Source organism: Coffea arabica, chromosome 8c (assembly GCF_036785885.1).
Source record: "Coffea arabica cultivar ET-39 chromosome 8c, Coffea Arabica ET-39 HiFi, whole genome shotgun sequence".
Taxonomy (NCBI): Eukaryota; Viridiplantae; Streptophyta; class Magnoliopsida; order Gentianales; family Rubiaceae; genus Coffea; species Coffea arabica.
This window is the reverse complement of record NC_092325.1, coordinates 45,612,131-45,637,759: the sequence shown is the minus strand read 5'-3', so window position 1 is coordinate 45,637,759 and position 25,629 is coordinate 45,612,131. Positions and strand designations below refer to the sequence as shown.

General features: G+C 35.9%; 4 protein-coding genes across 6 annotated transcripts; all 4 read right to left on the bottom strand.

Annotated features, from left to right (window-relative positions):
• Nucleotides 1-863: 863 nt before the first annotated feature.
• On the bottom strand, nucleotides 864-2,892 carry LOC113705489 (uncharacterized). Its single transcript, XM_027227352.2, has 3 exons — nucleotides 2,447-2,892; nucleotides 1,633-1,875; nucleotides 864-1,125 (listed from the first exon to the last, which is right to left on the bottom strand). Exons 1-3 carry the CDS (start codon nucleotides 2,776-2,778, stop codon nucleotides 1,089-1,091), a joined length of 612 nt encoding a protein of 203 aa, XP_027083153.1. The 5' UTR covers nucleotides 2,779-2,892; the 3' UTR covers nucleotides 864-1,088.
• Nucleotides 2,893-4,350: 1,458 nt separating this feature from the next.
• On the bottom strand, nucleotides 4,351-8,147 carry LOC113705542 (F-box protein SKIP8-like). 2 transcript variants are annotated; one of them, XM_027227433.2, is made up of 3 exons: nucleotides 7,399-8,147; nucleotides 5,693-5,889; nucleotides 4,351-5,038 (listed from the first exon to the last, which is right to left on the bottom strand). In XM_027227433.2, exons 1-3 carry the CDS (start codon nucleotides 7,834-7,836, stop codon nucleotides 4,780-4,782), a joined length of 894 nt encoding a protein of 297 aa, XP_027083234.2. In that variant the 5' UTR covers nucleotides 7,837-8,147; the 3' UTR covers nucleotides 4,351-4,779. The 2 variants fall into 2 exon arrangements, with proteins under 2 accessions (XP_027083234.2, XP_071919844.1); XM_072063743.1 differs by having other exon boundaries at nucleotides 4,351-5,032.
• Nucleotides 8,148-11,725: 3,578 nt separating this feature from the next.
• LOC113705544 (SUN domain-containing protein 5-like) lies at nucleotides 11,726-15,940 on the bottom strand. The gene is made up of 4 exons (XM_027227435.2): nucleotides 15,485-15,940; nucleotides 13,335-14,677; nucleotides 13,172-13,257; nucleotides 11,726-12,073 (listed from the first exon to the last, which is right to left on the bottom strand). The coding sequence occupies exons 1-4, from the start codon at nucleotides 15,633-15,635 to the stop codon at nucleotides 11,833-11,835; spliced, it is 1,821 nt and encodes a 606-aa protein (XP_027083236.1). The 5' UTR covers nucleotides 15,636-15,940; the 3' UTR covers nucleotides 11,726-11,832.
• A 2,510-nt stretch (nucleotides 15,941-18,450) lies between these two features.
• LOC113706972 (probable inactive ATP-dependent zinc metalloprotease FTSHI 1, chloroplastic) lies at nucleotides 18,451-25,395 on the bottom strand. 2 transcript variants are annotated; one of them, XR_003452138.2, is made up of 15 exons: nucleotides 24,342-25,395; nucleotides 24,155-24,239; nucleotides 22,766-23,200; nucleotides 22,621-22,674; nucleotides 22,462-22,527; nucleotides 22,216-22,311; nucleotides 21,998-22,126; nucleotides 21,487-21,539; nucleotides 21,139-21,334; nucleotides 20,703-20,817; nucleotides 20,182-20,456; nucleotides 19,857-19,940; nucleotides 19,674-19,770; nucleotides 19,329-19,578; nucleotides 18,451-18,947 (listed from the first exon to the last, which is right to left on the bottom strand). XR_003452138.2 is itself a non-coding variant. In XM_027229091.2 (15 exons), the coding sequence occupies exons 1-15, from the start codon at nucleotides 25,088-25,090 to the stop codon at nucleotides 18,771-18,773; spliced, it is 2,877 nt and encodes a 958-aa protein (XP_027084892.1). In that variant the 5' UTR covers nucleotides 25,091-25,392; the 3' UTR covers nucleotides 18,451-18,770. The 2 variants fall into 2 exon arrangements, 1 of the variants encoding a protein (XP_027084892.1); XM_027229091.2 differs by having other exon boundaries at nucleotides 19,658-19,770; nucleotides 24,342-25,392.
• Between the last annotated feature and the right edge of the window lie 234 nt (nucleotides 25,396-25,629).

The window sequence follows — 25,629 nt, the reverse complement described above, 5'->3', positions numbered from 1 at the left end:
CATATCATCCTAGCTATGATGTGTTAACTTAAATACATACAATTTTATATGTATTCACGGTATGCATTGACAATATATACACACTAATATGTATATGATGCATTACACTTAAAACCAATTTGAATTTTAACTTCAATTCTTGCACAGTCAAACTAACAATAAGGAGACAACCACCAGCCTTTGGGCTGGTGGCCACCACCTAAGGAGGTGGGGTGGGAGGCAAGGTGTTTCTAAAAATGCCACATCTAAGTGGTTTGTTTCTAAAAAATCCAGACGGGTGTGCTGTGTACTCGTCTGGTCCGATGGTGGTTCAATCCCCTCCGAGTTACCCCTGAATCTCCTTAGGTCCGCCCCCTCCCCCTTAGTTTAGGATAGAATAGATTTATCGTTTCGAAAAAAAAAAGAGACTAACAATAAGGAGACTTCCAAGGTCTTAAATTTTCCATGATAACGGTTTTTTAAGGATGTAATTGATCCAAGTGAGCTCCAAGAAGCATGTAAAAAAATCCTGAAATATTGAAGCTTGCATTTGGCCAATGGAATAGGGATTATAATGGGAAAAGTGGTCCATTGATGCTGCTGCAATTTCCTCGCAGGAAAAGGGGGGAGAAAAAATGGGGCAAAAGTGTTGCTGCAATCTGTTAGTACAATTTACAAGTGGCCTCCAAAACATGAAAGACGGTGCTACCAAAATTTGAGTTAAGTGGCGTGCAACGTCATTCATAGTTTATACTTGAAAAGAGGTCGAATACTTCCATTTGAAGCTAAACTGTTCTCAGAACAAAAGTATTATCCACTTCAGTTGAGGTTTAAATACATGATACTAACAATAAAGGATGGCCATATAAATAATACCTTCCAACTTTCTAGCAACTACAATTAGCGAGCAGTAGGACGATTAATTAATCATGTTTCTCAGTAGGTACCGAAGTAATTCTGACCAGGATAATATACAACGTTTAGAGCCATTACTATGTTTGCCCTCCAACTCCACTGCTGCCGATTTGAAATATGAAAGGTAGAAGAAAGAAAGCAAGTAAGCTCCCAACTCCGCGCTTGAATTTCCTTGGTCCTTGTTTCTTCCGCTGTTAGGGCTTGAATTTCGTTGGTCCTTGTTTCTTCTTGCTGCAAGATTTTACGGCACACAAATGTATGTCAGTAAATACCGTTGAGGATTATTAGACAAAGCAAATAGAGAGCAGGAAGTAATGATATACGGCTCGTTATGGAAAGAGTTGCTGATCAAGAAACCAATAGATAAAGCTTGCAGCTTCTGATGGCTCAACGGAAGAAAGAACTACTACCTAGCAATTTCTGGAACATAACTGATTTGTCAAGGCATTACTACTGGTTGAATGCTGAGGATCTGCTCTCAGATTAACAGAGACTCCAAAAGATCATGCAATGCATATCACCTTAAAAAACATGACTTAGTTTTCCCAATTCCCACCATCCAAGATGCTAATCAGACTAGTTGTAGCGAGATAAAAACCCCCAACTTTCTACTAGTTGCAAGATAAAACACGAAGCTCAAAATGACTGAAGCCAATCTCAATTCTTCCAGACCAAATTTCTCAATTTCGAAACAAGACACAACACTGCGTAACAAGTAGTAGTCTCGTTAAGGTATACCTTGATTGAGCATTTCTGTCGTTCCCAGCTGAAGCTTCTCTCCCGCCTCCCCCAAATCCAATATCATCCATGCTCTGTCCAGTCCGCCTATATCTACCACCAGTAGCCACAAAACTTGGGCAAGGCCGGTATGCCTTTATTGGCCACCAACCAAAACCTGGTACTGTTGCTATCCCCCCTTGAATTCTTCCTTCACCATTACAGCCCCTTTCAATTTCCTCTTTCCCACATACCTGACAGCCCCTGTGGGCACATATTCTCAATCTTCAGTAGCATAAAAGAACGAAGAGAAACTTTAAACTAAATTGGAATACAAAGCTAAGCATCCAAAATTCTGTCCAACTTCAACAACTACATTCCTTTCACAGAAAATTTCCCCACCTCACTAAGTATCAACTAATATTATTGCCCTATCACCATTCTGGTGATTCCTACTATCCCTTCCCTCCATCCTATTCGTATCCCTCTTCTGAAAATTTTATTCAAGAGGCTAATAACCTCCTTTAAACTGCATTGGAAGACATCCTTAATTTTCACGTAATCTGAGTTCAATTCATTACTCATTTCTTGAGGTTTACAAGATAAAAGAAAATCACACGTGGCAAATAACGTGCATTCCACGGATAGGAATTCATTTCCCCAAAAATCCGACCACAAATAATCAAATTGTGATCAATTTGATTGATTTTCAACAAGTTAACAAAGTATTAGGACACATTCGTAACAAAATCTAAACTCTAAAGTGGACTAATTCTTTAAGACCAAGAAGAGTTCCAAAAAGTAAAAGGTGATCAATCTCAAGTTAAAGAGATACCTCACAGAGGGTGGAGTCTGAGGTTCTTGTAGAAGTGTGGATGATCCAGATTGGAGGAGAACCTCATGATTATCTGAATGGGGAAACTCATCTCCTTTTTCTTGATCCTCTTCTTCTTCAACGGCAGGTGATGAAGATGTTGAAGCAGAGCGGAGCAAAGGACTGAGCTTTACTGAAGGAGTTTTTTTTGCTTGGGCAATGGAGAAAGTTTGCAGTTTTGGAATGAAAATGACTTGCTTGTTGTGCACCGTCGCTTGGACTTGGTTGGATAGTTTTATCGGTACAGAGAAGAAAGCGGAGGCTCTGCTGCTGCTGGTGGTAGTGGCGGTCATCCTCTCTCTCTCTTTCTCAATGACTCTGCAAGAGAGAAAGATAAGAGAGCTAACAGCCGCAAATTCTCAGAATACTTTTTCTTTCCCCCAAGATTTACTGCTGATTATATTTTCCTTCTTGACGAATGGGGGTGTATCATGTACGTGGTATGCTCTTTTTTTCCCCGAAAATTTACAAATTAGTGGTGCAAAGGTAATTCTCTTTTGTTTTCTGAGGCTGAGATAGATAGTTAAGGGATATTCAAGCTTTTAAGTAAGTGTCTTGCAGGCTACACATCATGTCCTGAACTATAAAATACATATACAATTCATGTTTAGCAGGGATTGTGCGCGTTTGTGAACACCGGGATATCAAGAAACTGTGATGCCTTTTTTGTCTAGTAGGGGTGAGCAACTGTAATAATTCGATTCTTGTAATGATTGGTCTGAGGGCCCTAATTACTTTCTTGTGATTTAAAATAACTGTTTATAATGCTAAGATAAACATATTTCATATTAGACACTAAAACTTCTTCATTCACTAACTTAAAATTTTATATAAATTCTTGTAATACAACTGTAAATAACAGTAATGCTCATACTCATATAACTCCTTTGAACTGGTAAAAGAAATATAGAATGATAAAAAAAAAAAAGCTGAATCATTATACTAACTAGTGTTCAATGCAAACCCAATGTATGTGCAATCAAAAAATACATAATATTTATGATTATATATTTTAAATAAAATTTTTGCTATTGAAGAAGGAATAATTATATTAAAAACATATACTTAAATAGTTAAAAATAAAAATAGTCATGGGTATAAAAAAAAAAAAAAAAAAAGCTCATGAAGTGAAGATAAATGTTAATTTCAATCAAGCTTTATATACAGTATAGTAGATATTACGTCAATACACCATCAGACTACTGCACTGCACTCAGATCCCCTTGCATTAATCTTGAAACCAAAATATCAGAATGGACGTGTTTGCTAAACAGCGGAGGAATCGTAGAAGGTTTCATTGAACTAGACCATGGAACCTCTTTTTTTTTTTTTTAACATTTCACCAGCAGCAAATTCCAACAGTGCAAGAAGGGTGAGAAGACGGTGAAAAAATTGTTCACAAGCACCGGACCCTTCTCTCTCATCAGTTAAGAGTGCTATCTCCGGATGAGAAGAATGTCTATGCCTTCTGCCCAGAAATAGGTGATAATTGGGCTTTATATAGACATTGGAGATCTGACCCAACAAAAAAAAAAAAAAAAAAAAAAGCGGGTAAAGCTCAGGCTGAAAGAGAAAGAAGAAAGTATCCTATATCCAAGTTGCAAACATCCGTACCATCTTAAAAAATCCAATCATTCTAGATCCCTAGATGAAATCAACCAGAGTGAAATTCAACGGCGTTGCTAGCCAGCGACATTGAGGCAGCTGATCACAAGACTTCTGTTCCACACCGGCAGCATAATCAAAGGCTATAGTGGAGACATTATCACCTGGTAGTTTCCCAGCATAGAAATTGTTAATTAAAATATCACGCAACCTCTAGGCAATCACATCGGAAATGTGAGTCATTCAGAGATGCGCATAAATAGCCAAGATAAATGAGTGCAGTGGGTCTTCATTTCTCCTGAAGTACAAAAGACAATATGAAAGAGACACAATCTTATGCTTCATTTTCAAAGTCGCATGAAGTTTCTAACAAAGCTGTACTTGCTCAAAGATTGCTCAATTACTGATCCGAATTGAAATCAGCACTAGTAAACCACTTTTAGAAGCAAGATGGTAGCTTCTTTACCATCAAAAAGGTGAAAACTGAGGTTAAGAAAATCTTCCAAAAAACCGGGGCCTTGGGGTGGGGTGGGGGGGGGGGGGAGCGGAGAGAGAGAGAGAGGTTACATAGGATCTTCCAAGGAATCATAGACAAGGGACCCTCGTAAGAAGAGAAAAAAAAACTGTACCACTTTCAAATTTTAATAAATACCATCATCCTTGTAACTTAAGCTTTGAGACTATGCTTCCTAACCCTGCATCATTTGTTGTTCGGCGCCTCCATTTACCATCATCACTGAGGTGTGATGATGAACCATGTACCACCTTCCATTATGGAATTCAAATATATTAGTCACATTGAATGGCCCAGTCTCCATGTCAACATACGCTTTCATGGCTACCCAAGCCATATCTGTTAGTACCCGTGCCCTTACATCTTGAACTTGAAAATTAAAACCTTGCTCCCAGTTAAAAGCTAGCTGCCAGCTTTGCATGACGGCACTGTATCTGCACAAGAAAGATATTAGTTCCTCTTACATCTGGTACATATCTGAAGAGCAACAGCAGCTTCATTGGATGAACCGCATGACATGAACTAATTTTCTAGGCTACTCACTACTTGCCTAATAGTTTGTATAACTTCGGGGTGAACCAGATGGGGAAAAAATTGTAACACAAGTTAAGCTACTTACAGAGTATTTAAATACATAAAAACAGTCATAGAAGCAATGGCTTACAGAACACAGAACAGAAATCAGCTTCAGTTATCTATATCAGGCGTGACGTGACCATAGAGGTCCAAGCCGCAATTAGGCTACAAACTTGTGTTCAAATGACATGGTAACAAAACAGATGCATAACATAATGGAATTAATGAAGCTAAAAACAAAGAAGAAGAAAAAGAAGCCAATACAAGAGGAGACGAGAATGGGGGAAGAAAGATGCCTAGAATTTCTATCGTTGTTTACTCAAACAACTGCCACCGCGTATAACTCAATCACAATCTGCAAGCACGGCATAACCAGCACAATGAATGGAAAAGAAGCAACTCAAATTGCAAACTTATGCAACTTCTAACATAAGGTCAAATAATTGCAAGATAAACTGGAAAAAAATAGAAAGAAAACCAAAGATTCTTTGAAGAAATAAGAAGCATCCTACCCAGAAAAGGACTCTCCAGAAGCATGGAAACACTTCACATAATCTGCATTTAGCCAGAAATGACCCATTTCTGCAAGTGACCTTTCTTTAATGATGCGAAAAAATTCATTGTTAATGTTCACAATGGCTCTTGTAGCTGCATAATAGGCCTTCCATCCATTAACTGGAATCACACTATCCTGCTCCAATGTGAAATCCTGAAATTACATGAGGAAACAGAAACACATTTATTCACCCTTTCAAAGAATTCCTAGAATCATTGCCAAAGCAAACAGTAATTTCACTAGTTAATAAGAAGCTACCAAAGATCAGAATTTTGATATCCTCACTAAAAGAACAAAAATAATCACCATATTTTCCAGTAAAAGTTCTACCAGATTACAGCAACAGGAACATCTGGCTAAAGTATCAAAGAGAAGAGCATATGAAGCACCATCAACCCAAAACCCAATTCATCAGATGGATTACTCAGTATGGTAGCAGAATCAGGAATGATTTTTCCTATAACCTTCCCAGTTAATAAATGTGCCATTAACTTTCCCAAACAAAGTTCCATCCAATAAATACCATAATGTGTTCTCCACTAGAAGAACGATGACGTTTGTTGTCATGTCTTTTACCTACAAATAACTAATATAACCTCTTTGCTTTGCCAGAGGCAAATTATCAGAATTTGAAAATTCCCAGCTTAGTTCGTTTCTTCATGTCTCTTCTATCTCTGCATCCTGTTAAACCCATCCCCAATCCACAACACACCACTATATTTATAAGCCTGAGACAACAACCTTATCCTTCTTCGTGTAGTAGAAGGGCGACCATTGTGGCTTGGCCTACATAATATTATTTAACATATCATTATTGTTTAAAAAAGAAAATGGTAACAAAAGAAACAAAATGCATTCCTAATTTCCTTCCTCGCTAAATTATTAACCCAAACAATCTTCCCTTTTCTGCCAAGGAAAAGCAAGAGACCATTAAACGCCTTTTTGTCAATATAGTAACAAGATTGAGAAACCTACTATTGTCAATTTAACAAAAAGGATAAAAGATAAAACAGGACTTGCAACAAACCTTCAGCCCTCATTACACACTCCAAATTGAAGTCAATCTCCTCTCAGCTGCCCAAACCCAATCACTTATTCCTGTTGAAGCACAACTGAGAGGCAACCAAGTAGAAAGACAAAGGTAGACTTAAAACATACCACCAGATAATGACAAACCTACTCAAGTGACAATCACTCACTATAAGCTTGGTGGCAAATTTAAATCACTTTCTGGAGATCTCTATAGTCATATCAATACTCTACCCCTTATTATCTAGAACAACCCCTTTCCACAAATCCACCTTCAACACTTGTACTATAATACGAAACTCACCAAGTTTTAAATGACTTCTAAACTCTGCATTATAAAACCAAAATTTATTTCATCCAATTCTTAAGCCCATACTACTCAACACAACAATATACACCACCAATTGACAGTGCCAAATTCCCACAATTAATCAATCACAGTTCCAACATCAGAAATTGTAGGTAGATAGGCCAACAAGAATTTTAAAAATCCTTTCAAACTGAGAAAAGCAATTCAACCTTCAAATCGACAATAAAATAAAACAGAAAACTGCAGTCTAAGATCAAAACATACCCAAAAAAAACCCCCCAAATATAAGCTCGAGAAGAAACAGAAATTCCAGAAATAAATACCTTGTGATAGAGAGCTTTCCATGCATTATCATCATTGGCAGCCTTGCGCATCTGTGAATTAGTCATGGAAAGCCTGCACAAACTCGGATAGTCCAAGTAACTCAAAGCATGCGTAGTGATCTCCGGCACCAACTGCTCCATCATCGAAGCACCGGACTGCTTTTCCGGCGGCACCACCGCCGGCACTTTCTCAACCATTTCTTCTTCCCCACTCCTAGAATTATCCTCCAAACCAGTAATGACACCGTTGAGATACGCCGTCGTATGACAAGTTCCCGAATTACCCTTACAAGAGCAACAGTAACCGGCGGAAAATTTCGCTTTTGATCGAACGGTGAAGAGAGTTCCGAAAACGCAACCTAGGGCGGTAATCAAGAGGGCAGCAACAGCGAGAAAAATAGAATTATTCGAGAAAAAATTAGAGATAATAATCTCCATTCATAAGTCATGAACTCTTCGCCTAACATGAAAAACAAATCCTCGCTTCGTTTTGAGTATAGTAGTTAGGCAAAATTGGGAGAAAAACCCTAATAATCTGGTGCGACGAGTTTCACGTACAAAATGTGTCAAACGGGTGGGAGTGATGAGGACGGGGGAGTGGTTTCTTCCCTGGAAATCTCGGCGGTTTTGGCAACCCTAGCGGTTTATGGGTCTGTTTTCTGTAGATTTTTGGTAGCGTGCGGGAGAGGAAGGTTGGGAAGGCGTTACGGGAAGATGGCGGGGTCCTTTTCGGGTTTGATTTACTTCTCTTTTTTCTCTTTTTATCTATATCTATATGTATTCAGGAAGGGGTTTTTAACAGAAACTCTCTCAATGACTTCTAAACTTCTCATTCTTTTTTTTAGATTTTTGTATTTATTTTAATACATAAAATGTAGTGGGTTATAACCCACCTTATCACCCATCAATATTCCTACTATCTCACTCCCACTATCCCACTATCTTAACTCATCCTATAATCACTCCTACAAATTCTGTATTCCTACTATCCCACTATCTCACTCCCACACTCTCTCTCTGTTTCTTATTTGTTTTTGGTTCTCTATTCATTTTGTAAATATATTAATTTTGTTTCTTTTATGAGCAATAGTGGAAGATATTATGTGCAGAGACTTCAGCAGAACTCAACTTTCTTGTGGAGAATTGGAAGTATATTCTTGCCAAATTAATTTTTCAGGTCGGTCCCCTCTGCCTTTTAAGTATGTTTTGCTTTTGCTTTGCTTTTTGTCATGAATGATATTGCATTGATTTTCTGATCATCCATTATTTCTAAAATTTTTTTACAAAATCCTATGAACGGTTGTTTGCTTATTGTTACACTGTAAAACAAAGATAGTCAATAGTAGGATAAAGTATAAACACAAAATCACAATCACATTTCTAACATAAAGGTATTGCTTGCTTATATAATTGCGGATGGTATAGGTTCATGATTAAGGGTTTTACTATTTCTAACATAAATTATATATTATAAAAATTTATTTGTTTGTATTACTGAAATTTTTTTAATTATTTTTTATTGCACATTTATCACATAAAAAAGGTGTTATGATAGTTATTTTCACAATTTTATTCCAAAAATGATCGTGCATGAAATAAAAAAATATTTTTTGATAATAAAAAATAATTAAAAATGGTTTATAATTAGAGAAAAATAATTCAGATACTACTAATAATTAAGGCACTATACGTCCATTATTAAAATTGGATTAATTTTTAATTTCGTCAGAAATTCTTTTGGCAAAATTGCATTCTAGCCTTTCTTTTTTCTATCATTTTCTCTCTGCATTGACTGCAATAATTTTCACTCTATTTTTAATGGGTGGGCTTTCAAAATTGGTAGAAAGAGAGTTTATTAGCATTCAAATAACTGTTATGTGTTGCATCTTTTTGAGATGCTAAATAAGGCATGAAATTTCTTGAAAGATGGTATCCTACTTTTTAGAGTTTGAATCACAATATTACCTTCATTTTTTGTATTTTTTTTATTTTTGCATCCATTGGATTAGAAAAAACACGCTCTACCTGACTTAAGACGGTGATTTTTTTAAAAAAAATCTGATTTTTTTTTGTATTTGAAAAATTCCGAATTCTAACTGAACTTAAACCAAAAGAATAAATTAAAAATTATAGAAGCTGCCAAATTAAAAGACAATATTGAATTGGATATTAAAAGATGGTTTAAACATAGTAGGGACTACGAACCAAAATCTTTGAAAAATAATTCTGTATCCAAAAAATAAAAAAAAAACCTACAAGAACAAACTCATTTTCCAAAAAAAAAGAAAAGAAAAGAAGCATATAAGAACATACGCCCTTTTCCAAATTTAATAATTTATCTACATTATGAACATATTATAAACTAATACATTCCTTTTTATTTAATATTAAAATTTGATTTTAATATATAAGTGATAGCAGAGGGAATGAATCAGTTAGCGACATGTGAAAAAATCGAAAAGGACAAAAACAATTAGAGAAATAATTTCGCACAAAATTCGTGGGTTAAAGTGCAATTTGAGGTATAGATGGGAGGCATTTTAGTGCATTTATTGGTTTATTTTCAATAAGTGGTGGTTGATTTTGCGGGGTTTGGGGGGTCTACATGTACCAAAATATATTTATATAGGGATTATTTCATTAACTATGGGTGCTAATAACAATTCTATTGGTGCGTAATTTTCATTTGATTACAACACAATTATATTAAATTTTATTGATACTACTTCTATATAACTATTGTATTTTTTTGTTAACAATTCTCATACAATGTATCACTTACTACACATAAAATAAATACAAAAACTATTTATTTTTTATTTAATATATATATTTTCTAGATCAAAGAAATGAAAATATTGCCTCTCTTTAAGTTCGACAGCCATCCGCATCACCAATACTTTTGCGTGATCATGGTAAATATACAGTTTTTTATATCGTCAAAGATCGTGCATTTTCATTTGTAATACACACTCCACAAAATTCAACATAGTTAATTAAATCATCAATTTTGGCTTTCGTACTAAAAGTGGATTGGTGTGAAGAGTGTTCGCACCTTCAAGAAAGATTATCAAATCGAATGCTTAGTATTTGTAAGTATTTCATTTTAACAACATTCAATTACATTTATTTGTAGAAATATATCATTCCTTTTTTTAATATAAATTTTAATTTTTTTTTCAGGATCCATCTTTCGAAAAAAGACAGTTCTTGAATGATATACACATTCTATTATATTTCAAACTATTGTTAAACAGATATTACATTTAAATTTTGTTGGTTCAATTTTTTCACCTTTATTTGTTCACCATTTTATTTTTTTTAATAATGTCAGCACCGTGCGTAGCACGGGTATTCACACTAGTTTATTTATTAATGGGGAAGGACTTGAGGAGTTATGGAGGTGGATTCCTCTTTTTATTTTCTGAGTAAATTGGGTGGAGTTAATTAGGGAAAATTTAAAACGGCGGTATGATATTGAGAGATATATGCACATTTCTGATAATGACATAAAATATTCATGATAATTAAGTCACACCTGTTTGGACAAATTTGTAATGTACGGTTGCAGCGTAAAGGGTCCAATGCCAAATGGTTACTTAAAACCTTGGGCTAACTTTATGATTTAGAATCGTCTGAGTGTTCCCTTTCCCTTCCCCTCTAGTTCCCACATGGGTAGGATGTGGTTTGCATCTTCAGTATTTAGGGTCCTCAGTGGTAGTCAAAAGTTGGTACCTTTTGACTATTGCTGTGGAGTTACTTTACGTGTTGTGTGTGTGAGTTGTGTTCTTCTGTTGAAAAAAAAAAAAAACTTTATGATTTAGAAATATATGCGTCTATCTATTACTTGGACTTGTTTGTTTTATTAGAATGCGAAATAGCATAAAAGACTTCAAATTGCTTTTAAATACGGCCTCAATATTGAGGCTCAGTTTGAGGTTATGGTGCGTTTAAAAAAAAGAAAAAGACAAATTCAAGTACTTCAAGAAGTGTTTTTTTATAAAACATTCCACCTCCAAACGAGACCTTAATTAACTTCAGCTAAATCCATCCCTAACTATTGTTAATCCCAAAGTGAACAGCTGCCCATATGGATGTTCTCAAGATCATCACCTTGGAAAAGCTCCTTTCTCCTCCCCTTCTTTTTTCGCTCAACTGGACTTGTGGCTCGAGCTTGCAAATGAAATTGCAAAATCTTATCTTTTTCCCTTACTATGCAGCAGCATACTTTGTACTATTATTTATTTTTTTTGCTCCGTTTAGGTGGATTAATTACTACGAGTACTAGTTTTGCAATATTTCGCTTTCAAAAATGGGGGAAAAAAAGTAGACAAATTTGTCTGATATATATATAATGCTTAAACTGACCTGACAAAAGCAACAACGTTACAAAAACAAAAAGAGGCACGTGCCTCTGTATTTACAAAGCTAACGTTAAAGTAAGATGATCAATATGGTCAAACCGCTACTAAGAAGGATCACAATCCATCCTCTGCTACTACTAGTGCTAGCATGAGGGATCTCGTCTGGGCTAGAGCCTCTAAAAATCGTCAAACTCCTACTCAAAACTAAGTGTAGAACTGCAGCACATGCAAATGAGAAGCTTATTGCTAAAACCGCGATTTCCTTCTTTTCCAGACTCGCTTGATCTTTTGTGACCTGTTCGACATCTAATCTGCAAATTTAATTTGAGGTAAGAAAAGCGAGAAAGAAATCAACTGGAAATCAAACAAAAGGTAGGTATATCTTCTCCAAAGATAGAATGAAACCCATATTAAGAATGCTAATCCGAATTCCAAATGAGCTACTTCTACTACAAGTGGATTAGCAGATAATCAGCTAATGCTCTAGAAGCAAAGCAGCTCCTTTACAAGGATCAATCACCAAGTTTCTTTCTTCTCACAGGACTTGAAGAGTGACCAAAGCATCAATTCTTCTCTTTTAGCAAATGCAGAACATTGATCACACAGAGCTTTGACGTGGTAAGGTTATGGTGTTTTACAAACATGTCTATCAGAAAATTTTCAACAGATGGACATTCAAATTCTTTCAGCAGCGAGCAAGCGTCTAGCATCACCCGAGAAAATTGTTCTACACAGTGTTGACATAAACGTTACACTAGATTTTTCCATCCGCTGAGCTAAAACTGAATTCAATGGATATAAGTGCAAAGAACCAAATGACCATAATTTTATTTGTTTACTAGTAGCAGAACCAAAGATAACTCGTATTTGAACTATATGAACTATCTGCCGTTACCAACCTTTTGGGACCCCTAAATTCTACTTTTATCATCTGAAGAAGTTCTGGGTACAGAAGGATTTGCATTACACCTTCATGAAATAAAATTGTTTTCTGCACTCACTTGGCTGTTTTAAATCTGTTTTCTACTGAATATAATTTCAGAGAAGCATGCCACTCTCTTCAAACCATAAGGCTCTCCATGGACTATAAAGAGTTTGAAAACAGCAGTGTTGATATAATAAATATGATGCACCATGTACCTATATCTAGTTTGTAGAATAGATAATGAAAAATCATTCGATGATACATCTAATGCATATTCAACAACAAATTTTGAAGATAATGCCACATCAATAGCATTTGAATTTCTTCATTCTCAAATTCTCATGTCTAATCTTTATAGCAGTAATAACTTCGAAAACAGTTAAAGCCTTCTCCTTAGTGAACATGTAAAATATACATCAAAGAATAAACAAAAAATCAGAAAAAGAACATGAGCAAGAATAGGTTGCACAATACTAAGTCCAACCTTAGAAGGCCATTTTCTTGGATCAACAAATCCAACTGGGCTGCTATAGTAGCTTTCCATGATTCAAGGTCAGTAATTCCTTTCTCCTGCAAAAAGAATTAAAGTTAGAAAGTTAATGAGTGCAGAAATTCCTCTCCAAATATCAGTCTGTAGTCGTGCTTACCATGGTTCCCTTCCATTCCAAGAGATATTTTATCTCCAATTTACTGCTCTCCAGAAGCAGTGAAATTTTAACCATTTCTTTCTCAAGGTCAGGAAGAATGTTCCCCTGCCTTCTGTTCAGCTCTTTGATGTACTCCTCCAGCACAGACAGGTTCAACTCCAGTGATCTCACTCTCTGTAATAAAATCTTTACAGCAGCATCAGCATGAACTCTTCCATTAGGCTGTTGCCTAACATTCAGGATGGGATCAGGACTGCTACTAATGGTTGCTGATTTCCTTGGCATATCTATGCTAACTTCCTCTTTAACACTATCTATAGCCTTGCCCGCAGGCTCAACAACACTTTGAACAACATCGTCTACTTGATTGTTGCTGGAACCAGGGTCTGGTACTCTTAAAGATGCTGTTGAATTTCGATTGGGCAATGCATTTGTTGGAGACTCCTTAGAAGTCACAATAAGATCCTCAAGCATCTGCTCGATGGCATCAACACCATACACCTCCACAAGACTTAGAGTGCAGTAAAATTCTGATCCATAATGACTGAGTAAACTCAGCTTCAAGTACCTGACCCATTTTGGTTCAGGCAACTTGAAACACTGGGCATGCTTGACATTTGCAGCTACAAAAGTCCCTAATGAAGTCCATGTCTCTGTCGGGTAAACTAAACTTCCAGATAGCTCAAACTCTTTAAAGTTAGCAGAATAATGCTCAAAATTTGCAATTTTGACAGCATCAACCAGAGTCTCATCAGCAAGCTCAATCACGAAGAACTTCCCCCCAACTGAACAAGGGTTTCGAAGATATTTATCATGATCCTTCCCCAGTACATTACTTGCACCATTTGTTTCCTTATTATGAGCAACCACTTTAGCACCCTTGGATGCTGCAGCATAATTGTATGGTTTTCCATCAGGCTCAAGTCGTTGGGTGACATTTATTAGCTGACTTGGAGAACTTGAGCCCTTACTTTGCCCTGTCATATTTCTGAAATCCTCCAGATTGGGATAAGCTAGATGAGTTATTCCATTCTCCAACTGTTGTGATCTATTTTCTTCATGTATTTCCAGATGTTTTACTTCACACGAGCATTTGGAGTCTCCCAAAGCACTAGAGATTACCTCCTCCAGTCGACTAATTTTCCGAGGTGAGTACTCCAGCTTTTTCCAATGATCGTCATGGATGGAAGAATTATCAGTAATTACACATACATTAAACTCCACTGGCATGCATTTTGCATAAGTCTTAATCTCATTTTCTACAAGCGGAGAGGTACAATTTGACAGCTTATTGTTGCAATCAGTGAAGTTACTCGTGCTCTCATTATAAGCAAGCAGCTTTCCTGCATAAATCCCACGTCAACTACAACAGTTGAACAAGAACATACATAAAATTGCCAAATTACTCCCCAGTGCAACATCAAACCTAACATCTCAGAAGCAAAGTTTAAGCCCTTTTTTTCATTCTCAGTTGGAAAAATTGGTCAACTTCCACTGACAGCCTAACTTGGTAATTGAACCAAAAACCAAGTTGAAGACCTACAGGTGATCAATGGTAAAACAAGCCTACTGATCAAACTTGATCTGAATTTTTTTCATCCTAGCTTTAAATTTTGTTCAAACTTGAGTTGATTAGTATTCGAGTCAGAGTAAAAAATTCCAAGATTTATGCTTGTCCAGCAGGGCTTTAAAAATAAACTAAGACTGAATTCGAGATCTATTTAATCAGTTGAAGGAGCAATCTTGAACAATTTTGTAAAGGCAAGCTCCATTAGCCTTTATGCCATAAAAAATATTATTTTTAGCAGAAAAGGAAAAAGGAAAATGTGAAAGATCTTATCAAAAGAGATTCCAGTTTAAACGTCAGAATAAAAGCAAGCCAAAATGAAAATTAAAGACTAGCAAAGCTTTCTACACTAGCAAAGAAGCATTCACTAATTCAACAAAAACCAACTTAACTGGTATTAGCATTCACTAAATGAGTTCCCAAATTTTGCAAGTAAGGACTCGGGCTGCACAATGAAGTCATATTTAACAACTCGGGTAAAAAAAAAAAGGAAGATAGATAGTCAAGAAAGAAAACAAGATAACGGCATTACAGAAAAGATCCAATTCTTAAGTGTATAACAGAGAAAGAAGAAATATTATACCTTCATCATTACCGGCGACGCGAAATTTTGAGCAGAACAAGACAACAATACACAAAACTGAAAAGAATAATGGCAGACTCTTCTGCTTGACGGGGTGACCTTCATTTGGAAGCTCTACGTTGGCGGGATCTCCATGGCAATATCCCTTCATCTCCCTCTCATAATGCCCTTTCTCACTGTTTCATTAACGCTTGCCAAAATTCCCAGCAGCCCGTCTGTTTTCTACTTCTTACTTTTCAAAGTTCATAAATCAAAAAGTAAAAAAGCAAAAATGATATAAGCTTTTTTTCACTCAATTTGGGTTACGTAAGTGTCGATGTTGTTGGCGATGATGCAGTTTTGAGAATATTTATGGGTTTTGTGGTGACGAATTGCAGAGAACTCCCAAATTAGCGGAAACAACAACTTGTGTGCTTGTTGTCATCTACTTCGGTGTTTTTTTACGTCCCCACACTTGTTCCTATATTGGTCCTTTTCTTTTCCCCTTTCACTTCTTGATATAGCTATGGAATAATTTTGAAAACCTCCCATGCGGTTTCTAAAAGTTACACTGGCCTCCCTCAAAGTTTTAAAAATTGCAGACACCTCTTCTAGAAAAAGGTTGACGTGTAACAGGTCAAGCAAGCCTAATTCAAAGAATAAAATAAAAAAAAATAAATAATTAGTTCAGAAGAGAGAATACAATAATGTAATTTCAAAAATGCCTTAGTTAGTTAATCTAATGCAAAAACGTATATTATTTTAATAAAATTAAAAGCCAAGAGGTATAATTGCAAAACGTTGGCAAATGCAAGGCATCAACTTCAAGCTTTTGCAACTATTTGCAACAACTACTTCGAAGAACACTTGTATACCGGCAACAACAACAACAAATTGGAGATCAAATTCCAAAGGGTTTAGATCCAAGAATCAATATAGAATCACTAAAGACATAGCAAGAAGCCAAACTAATTTCAACCACAAATTAAAATAACAAAATATGGTAGTCTCAATCCTTAAAGGTGGATCTTGGAATTCACTAACATTATTCAACACCAGGAACAAATATTCCTATATTAATTGCAAGTCTGGAAATTTTTAATTCAAAATTGTGATTATTTTAAAAATTGGCGCCTTTTTCTAATGACAAATTAGAAATTTTTTCTTAGTTCTGAATTGTGATAATTTCTATTTATTCGGTTAACTACTAATTTAATTGATTAAGTCCACATAATTGCCAAAACACCTTGTAAGTAGTCATTTTACTAGGTTTGGTGTAAGTATTACTGCATTGGGGCCCAATTTTATGATGTAGGAGATCTTTTAAATTTTTAAAATCTCGAGAAAAACCTCAAGGGAAGTTTTTGAAATTATCCCTGTATTTATTCTCTTAGGTTTGCTCGACTTAAATAATATTTTTAACCAAATGCATTCATCAAGGAAATTGGGAAACTTTTCTCTTAGGTCTACTTTACTTAAATACTAATATTTTCAAGCAAATGCATTTCATGAAGGAAATTGGGAAACTTGAAGATTACAAGAAAATTATAGGGATAATTTTAGAAACCTTCCATGAGATTTCTGACAATTTCATTAGCCCCCCCTAAAATTTGTAAACTTACACAAACCTCCTATGAGGTTAAGGTTTTGATAACAAAATTAATCCATTTAGAAAAAATAAACATTCAAAAGTACTTTTAAGAAGAGATATGAGACTTTTATTACATAAATACACCTTATACGTGTATATAAGTTATATTAGTAAAAGAATAAATATAATTAAAAGGTAAAAACAATTAATACATACATTTCATCACTCAAAAAGTTCACATTTAATAAATTAAACAACACAAATAAGCAACAAAACTACACTAATGATCACCAGATTCAACAAAAATATACTAGTCATCACTTTTGACATGATGTTTACTATGATTCTTGTGATTTTAAACAATAAATTTTTTGAATTTTGCCATTCTTTTCTCTTTATTCCCCTTTATTAATATCTAACGATTAAATAATTAAAGCACTAATTAACTATTAGTAACTAATTAATGAAAATAACTTTTAAAAATTTCTTTAATGATGAACGATGATTTGTATTTACAAAATAACATCAATTGATATATCTAATGGAGAAAGGAGGGAAAAGAAAGGTAAAATTCAAAAAAATTTTCTGTTACAAGAATTACAGGAAACATCATATCGAAAGAGATGACTATTCTATTTTGTCAAATCTTGTTATTATTTGTAGTTTCATTACTTATTTGTGTTGTCTAATTTATTAAATGCGAACTTTTTAAGTAATGAAATGTACGTATTAATTGATTTTATTCTTTTATTAATACAACTTATATACATGCATAAGGGGTATTTATGAAATAAAAGTTTCACCTCTCTTCTTAAAAGTACTTTTTCTAATTGAACTAATTTTATTATCAAACCTTATTTTCAAAAGAGATTTGTGCAATTTTACAAACTTTCGGGGAGATTAGTGAAATTGTCAGAAATCTCAGGAGAGGTTTCTGAAATTATCCCAAAAATAAAAGTAGACTTGTTAAATCGGCAGGAGATGGGACTCTGAAGTTTGAACACTGAGATACCCTTCGACCAGATATGGAAAACTGACCAATGCGCTCAAAAAGGAAAAAAAAATATTGATAATATTCCCTCAAAAAGAAAAGAAAAATACAAATTTGTTTAGTACTGCAGTAGTCCTGTAATAGCTTTAATTACCAGTCTTACCAAAGACTGGAACAAATTTCTTCAGTCAAAACAAGAAAAAGACAAACATATAAAAAGAAATGTTAATCTAACAATCTGAGGCAGAAAAATGACTCGATCCATCCCAAATTCAAATACCTCCATTCTTGCCTATCCCACCAATTTTCAACTGGCAGATCCAAGGAATAACGGGACACGGGATAATCTAGCTTCTTGTTTTCGGTAGCAGTCTCAAATTTTAATCGGTAACGAATGCAAATAAATGGAAGAAGGAAGTATTGCATGAAGATCACTGATCAAAATCAGTTCGTAAGTGCGAAGTAGTGCACTAATTTTGCCTCTCAACTGTGCTTTACAGACTGCAAAAATGCTGCTCAGCAGCAGAGAACCCAAAGATGCAAGACATTTTGACCTTATCATACAATTCCCTTTGCCAGGCATCTATAGGGCACGACAAAAATTTTGAAACCCTGATCTCGCAAAGCTTCAGCGGCATTGCTCTTGCACTGCACGTATGCAATCCAATCCAGAAGTAATCAAAAGAAAGATCACAACTTGCCAAATCTCTAGTTTTAGTCTCTCTTCACGAGGATAATAAGCTGTACTCCAATTCTGTATCCTGCTTTTGCTTTTGGCTGAAGAAGGGAAGGCTTCCAGGATCTCCCTCCTCTAAGATAAGATTTATGGGCGTGTGCGGTGGATAACTATCAAGGATAAAGTCAATTTCCTCTCCGCTAATCTCTTTCTGATTAAGAAGAACCTGCAAAGCAAAGGGCAAGGATTCAGTACACCACTGGGACACGTCAGAGTAAACTGCAGGAAACCACCCATCTGTTCCACAATTGTTGTATACATTGCTGCAAAATTTACATTTCTGGCAGCTAATGAGCAAGTTTTGTGTTCCAAAGATCACAAGTTAAACTAGGTCCCATGCAATGCCAAGCAGGCACAGTAAGAAAAATAGATCACGAATTGAATCCGCATGAATGAGCTTTCCCAACATTCCGCCCAGATGCGATTCTTAAAATTTTGGAAGAGTATAATAAATCACCTTTTCCACCATCTAATTGCACAAGATAACATCATTGACAGTGTTAAAAGATTTTAATCACACGTCCACACATTGTGGACCACAACATACCTTTACAGTTTTAAATAAAGCAGCTTGATGCCTTTTCAGCAGAGCAAGAGTCATGGCATACATCTCACGCATTAACTCTTCTGTCCTCCTTGCAATTTCATCATCCAAATTGAAGTTGACAGGGCGCTCAATCAGGCCATAATCATCATACAGTGATCCTTCAAAGTCAAGGCGTGGACCAACAAACTTCGGACTTTTCCTCCAAGGAGGAGGTTCCCCGTGTATGACCATGGGAGTCTCCAAATTCCATCTGTCAGAATAGAAATGAAGTAACTAGGCTGGTAATACAAGCAGTTGGACACTGAAATTGAGATCCAACAAATACCTACATAGTTATTATCTTACGAGCAAGCCAAGATGCATCAGCAAGGTAGTTAACTGATGCTCTTGATGTATCCCGACCAAAAATGAGCTCTTCTGCAGCTCTTCCTCCAAGTAGAACCTTTGCAAGCACACCGTCAACATAGCAATCCAGCTTAAAGAGGGATAAAAGAGAAGGAAAACATTCTAGTTACTTTAGGTTCAGACCTGAAGGCGGTGCACCAACTGTGGCCGTCGCTCAAACATGTACGACTCATCGTCAAGGCGATGGAACACAACTTGGGACAAAGTCTGCATGAATCATATAGCAGGAAAATAAATATATCAAGAATAGGATAAAGTACACCTCACATGACAGACCAAATTATTGTATTAAAAGAGTTGAATAAGGCAGTTTGGTCAATGAACTAAAACAGACAAGAATAGGACCATTAATAGTGAAGCTGCCCCCAGCATTATTGGCAATTTTTACAAGGGAGATCAGAGTTAAAATGAAAAAAGAAAAAGGAGAATTTGATCTATAAAATATTACCTGTCCACGGGGAATAATTGAGACACGGTCACAACGTTCCACTTGAGCATTCTCTAAACGCCTTAGCAGGTGAGAAGTCAGAGCAGTTCCTACCTCAGTAGTAGCTCGACGACATTGTCCCTGATGACCCAGCTCAAATCCAACTCGTCTGGGTCCTACTGTAAGACGGTCTACTGCATCATCCAGATCTGACTGAATAATTGAGCTGTGCCCTTTCCTAACTGCCACAAGAGCTGCCTCCTGGAGAAGCTGTGCCAGCTTTGCACCCGTCCATCCTAAATATGTAAGTATTGTCCATATTAACTAGTACAAGAAGACATCAACTATAGAAGATCAGTAACCCATTTCTTTTACCCTACAAGTAATTGGCAGCAGAAGTGGAAAAAAAACTCCCATGACGACCAAGGAAATATAGAGCTGTTTGCCGTGCCAATCATCAAACAATCAACAGCTAACTTCATAAGGAAACAAACCAGACAGAACCTTGCAGAAGGAGAAGAAAAAAAGAAAGAAAGAGTTACCTGGTAAGTTTTTGGCATAACTCGCCAAATCAACAGTTTCTGAAATTTTTACTCTACGTGCATGAACTTTTAGAATGTCCAGTCTTCCTTTTGCATTCGGAGGGCGGATTCTTATCTACATAGAAATGGAAATATCCATTAATAGCCTACCATACTGGAGAAGAATGTTGGAGAACCAATGAATGAGAATCCAACATCACAAAAAAAAAGGCAAAACAAAAACAAAAACAAAAAAACCATAAAATCCGATCCAATTCATAACATATTAATGTTCCTCTAAGAGATTAATGCCAAAGAAAGTCATTTAATTGGTGTTTTGGAAGTTTCTAAACAAAAAGACAGGACCTAGTACATTTAGCTAAATGTAGTTTTGCTAGTTGGCCCAAACACCCTTGTCCAGACAATTCTACATTCAAAATCAGAAACATATACAAACCTTACGATCAAATCGACCAGGACGAAGAAGAGCCGGATCTAACAAATCCCTCCTGTTTGTAGCACCCAAAAATATGACTCCTTTTCCAGTATCAAACCCATCTAGTTCTATCAACAACTGATTCAACGTAGTTTCTCTTTCCTGGGTGGCTGCATTGTACAGGTGGTCGGTCGATTCACTAAAAATTCCTTGACGCCTATTTATTAGAAAATGGACAAAAGGGCAGTTCAAAAGTCATCCGTATTCTTGTTTCAGATAGAGAACAACTGTTAGCATAAAAAAATAAAATAAATAAATTCAGTGGCTTTGTATAGACAAACACATTTTCTCTGCTATGATAATAGCTACCTTGTAGCCAGCGCGTCTATTTCATCAATAAAAATGACCGAGGGCTTATTTACCTGTAAAAGAGATCATGGTATTCTTCAGCATACATCTATCCTGCCATATTATAGCATATATCTAAATATTAACATAAGTACCCTCAAAATACTACAAAAAACCTATAAAACAACAGGGTATTATTGTCAAAGGGACTAGCGTAGCAGTATGAAGCTTGCTGTAGCCTAGCACTAACAAACATAGCTTAGACTGCCAAGTGATATACTATGACTAAAGAATTGTTTACCTTTCTAATCAGGGCTATCCAGAAAATTCAGATGGTACATTCCATATAAGAACATTTAGTGTACCTTCATCGCTCTGATTCCAACTACTCTAACACCCTATAAGATTTCCGTCAAGTATACTTCACCTCTAATCGAAATGTCCACATGCTACTAAAAATTCATAACCTGAAGAACAAGTCTATATAAAAACCAAAACCCTATAAAAAGAGCATGTAATGGTAAGTATGCACCTTGGCTCTCTTGAATAAATCCCTGATGCGGGCAGAACCAACACCAACTAAAACCTCAACAAATTCAGAGCCAGCCATTTGATAAAATGGAACTCCAGCTTCACCAGCTATAGCTTTTGCAACTAATGTCTGAAGAAAAAGAATTTACATATTCAAAATGACCCACAGGATTACCCCTCCAAAACTTTTAAGTCTAATCCTTAAAACAGATGACTGACCTTTCCGCATCCAGGAGGACCTTCTAGAAGTACTCCATGTGGAGGTTTTATCCCCATTTTATCAAACAATTCTGGATTCTTCAGGTATCTTACCAACTAGCCAGAAGAAACAGAGTGAGAAATTCGCTTAATTGCCAACTAAAAATGAAACACATCAATTCATAACTTAAAAAATAGATTTTCTTCTTAAACAAGTCAACAATAAAGAGATTCTATGAAGTTTTAACCAGTACAATAACAGCCTACCTCCTGGAGCTCGTCTACCGCTTCATCAATTCCAGCCACATCACTAAACAAAACTCCAGTTGAACCCTGAAGGAACAAAATCAATGATTGAACGCTTTCATCGCTTACGAAGTGATGATGACAAGGGAAAGAAGAATAAAATGTGAGAGAGAAACTAACATCCACACGGGCTTGTGGTTTAGACTGAGAGAATTCAATGCCTTGCCATATATCCTACACGTAAAGGAGGAAATATGAAAACGTTAATCAATTAGGTAAGCATTCATTAACGGTTTCATCAAAAGTCAGAGGATGCAATTCTCACCCACTTTCTGAAGTTTTTCGGTCTTCTTGATAGAGTAAAACGGAGGAGAATAACCATAGTGCCAAATACAAGTAGTATCGGTTTTAGCATTTCAATACTGGCGGAAACACCACCAAAAGTATAAACTTCGTACAACTTGGAGAAAAACCCTCCATCAGTGAAAAAATCTAAAAAATTTTCCCACACTCTTTCTAGAACACCAAAAATGATACCAAAAAAGAACTTGAGAAATGGTTTCACAACAGGCCACACTACATAGACAGCTACAGCAAAGATGAAGCTGGTCACAGCAAACACTGCTGAAGCAAGGAATCCACCAACGACTATGGCAGCTGCAGTCATGACAGCAGTCAACACTCCAAGTTCTACCATCACCCTACTTGATATTTTAGACGCTATGGGATGAGGATATTCTGGCAATTTCCCTACAAAAGACTGCACAAAAGATCCAGAAGTAAGCTAAGTGTGAACAGAAACAGAAGATTCTCCAACTCACAAAATTATTACATACGCTCTTCAGAAGGACAAGCTCTAGAAACTTTGTTCTTGGGTAGTAATAAATTGTAGGAACTGTGCTTACTAACCCCAATCTTACACAAATCAACATGAGGAAATCTTTTTCTATTTAAAGTAATAAGATATTGAATTTCCAATAAGTAAATTCAACACATCCTCACAGCCAAATCATTTGAGGTAGTTTACAGGTTAACATAGACACAATTTATTTCAACAAATCCATTAAAGTTTATATCTTGGTTTTTTGTAGTGAATCCAAGTAGCATTTACATCCTTAAAGATGTGATCTCAATTACCAACTACTCCACCCTTATGTGCACATTCTTTTTACTTGATAGATGTTAATCTCTGGCTTCTTCATATATGTTCTGCATTTGTCTATCGACTACTATCCATTTAAGTTTCTGAAAACACATGTTTTTAGTGCTTCTAATCCAGATTCAATCTTCAAGTATTATCAAATAACAATTCAACACCTTAAAAAATCCCAAACTTCCAGTGTAACAGGATCTACTCTGCATTCGTTTATCAAGACTACTTTTTGTTTTATTCCTGTCAACACGATGTCCTTTCTACTAGAGATAACAACAGGAAGATTATTCAAAGGCAAAAGACAGCAATAGAAGACCCTTCAGTAAAAGCTTCTCCCGACATTGAAAATTGAAAAAAAAAAAAAAAATCAGTACAAAAGAAAAATAACTCTGCATGACCTCCAACCATCCTTTACTTCTAGTGTAAGATATCAAAGGGAACAAAAGGAAATACACAAAGGAAAATCTAATTTGCATCATTTACGTTTCTTCAACACTTAACAAGAATTCAAGGTCAAGAGAAAATACATCCAATGAAGACAAAGAGTAAGGGATTGAATACCATCATTTGCTTTTCTATTTCGTTTCGAGGTCCAGTATACTGCTCTAACATAACTTGTGCTTGGCTCTCATCCAGCCTCATTGCCCTAATATGAATTGGCAAAAAAAATCGCAACAACAAAAGAATCATAAAACACATAATCCAACAAAGGGGAAAAACACAATTTTTCAATATTAAAGATATTAACCATTTAGTTCTCTGCAAACTCCTTTCACCCGGTATTTCTTTCAACTCAACAACAAAATCCCTGAATCCAACGCCATAAGGAGAAGCAGGATTTTCCTTGAAAGTCAACAATTTTATCTTATCACTTTTCATACATTTCCTGAAATCCTCAATACTCATCTTGGGCAGCTCCTCTACATTCTTCTCAAACTCCTCTTCATCGGAAAAATTCGCACCAAAGATTTGCTCTGGCACATAAAGCTTCCCTTTATACTCCCTCAAAATATCCTTCAAATACACCTCCTCCCCAGACTTAGTTAACTGACCCTCATATCTTGTTTTGGAGAGGAGTGACTTCAAATTTAAGGTTTTCAGCAGTCCAACCACCCCATAATCCAAATTCTTATTGCTCAGATTCTCTTTCTCCTTCAGCGTATATAACTTGTTCCCAATCAAATACCTGGGTTCAACTTGACTTGGATTTTCCTTCAAAATCCTGGTCACAAAATCATCTTTTTCATCATTACTACCATACAAATTTTCAGAAGCCTTTGAATTTGCTTTGATTTTACCAAAAAGGGTATAAGGAGAATGATAAAAATGAACTCTTTTTGCACTTGTCACAGGACAATTCCAATACTTTTGACGTTTTTGAAGTTGGAATTTGACGTGCAGTGAGAAATCCCGACGAATAATGGAGGGTTGGGGCTGAAAAAGTGTAGGTGATGGATTATTCTGAAAGGGACCCAAACCCACAGCCGAGAAATACATTTTTTTTTTTTTTGGGCAGTTTGAAGGTTTATCAAGGATGGATTTTGAAGGCAACGAGAAGAGGAGAGTATTGCATTTTCGACGAACTTGGATTAAGAAGAGTATGCTGCTTAGTACAGATTGCAGTGTGGCAGACCGAGGAAGAGGAAGAGTTCTTCCTCACAGGGAGATGCAGAATACAGGGAGACAGTTTGCTGTCTTTGGCAGTGTGTTACTTGCACTTGCGCTTTCCTCACCGGAAATGCCAAAGCCTAGCATCCCCGATGTTGCTCGAAACTATGTCGTATGGTAAAAGCAGGGTAGACCGATATTGGAAATAGTGAGGTAAAACAAATAGTGCTAGTTAAAATTTTCAGTTCTTAACTTATTGAACGTCAAATTTGCATGTACAGGAATCAAAATTAGAAGTTGACCTGTTGAACATTCATATGATTTTGGGCTTATATATGATCAGCAAGTGCGAACTCCTTATTAAGAAGTAAAACCAAATTTTTATCAGACTAGTTTTTGTATCCTCTAACTCTTGTGTGAAAATACAG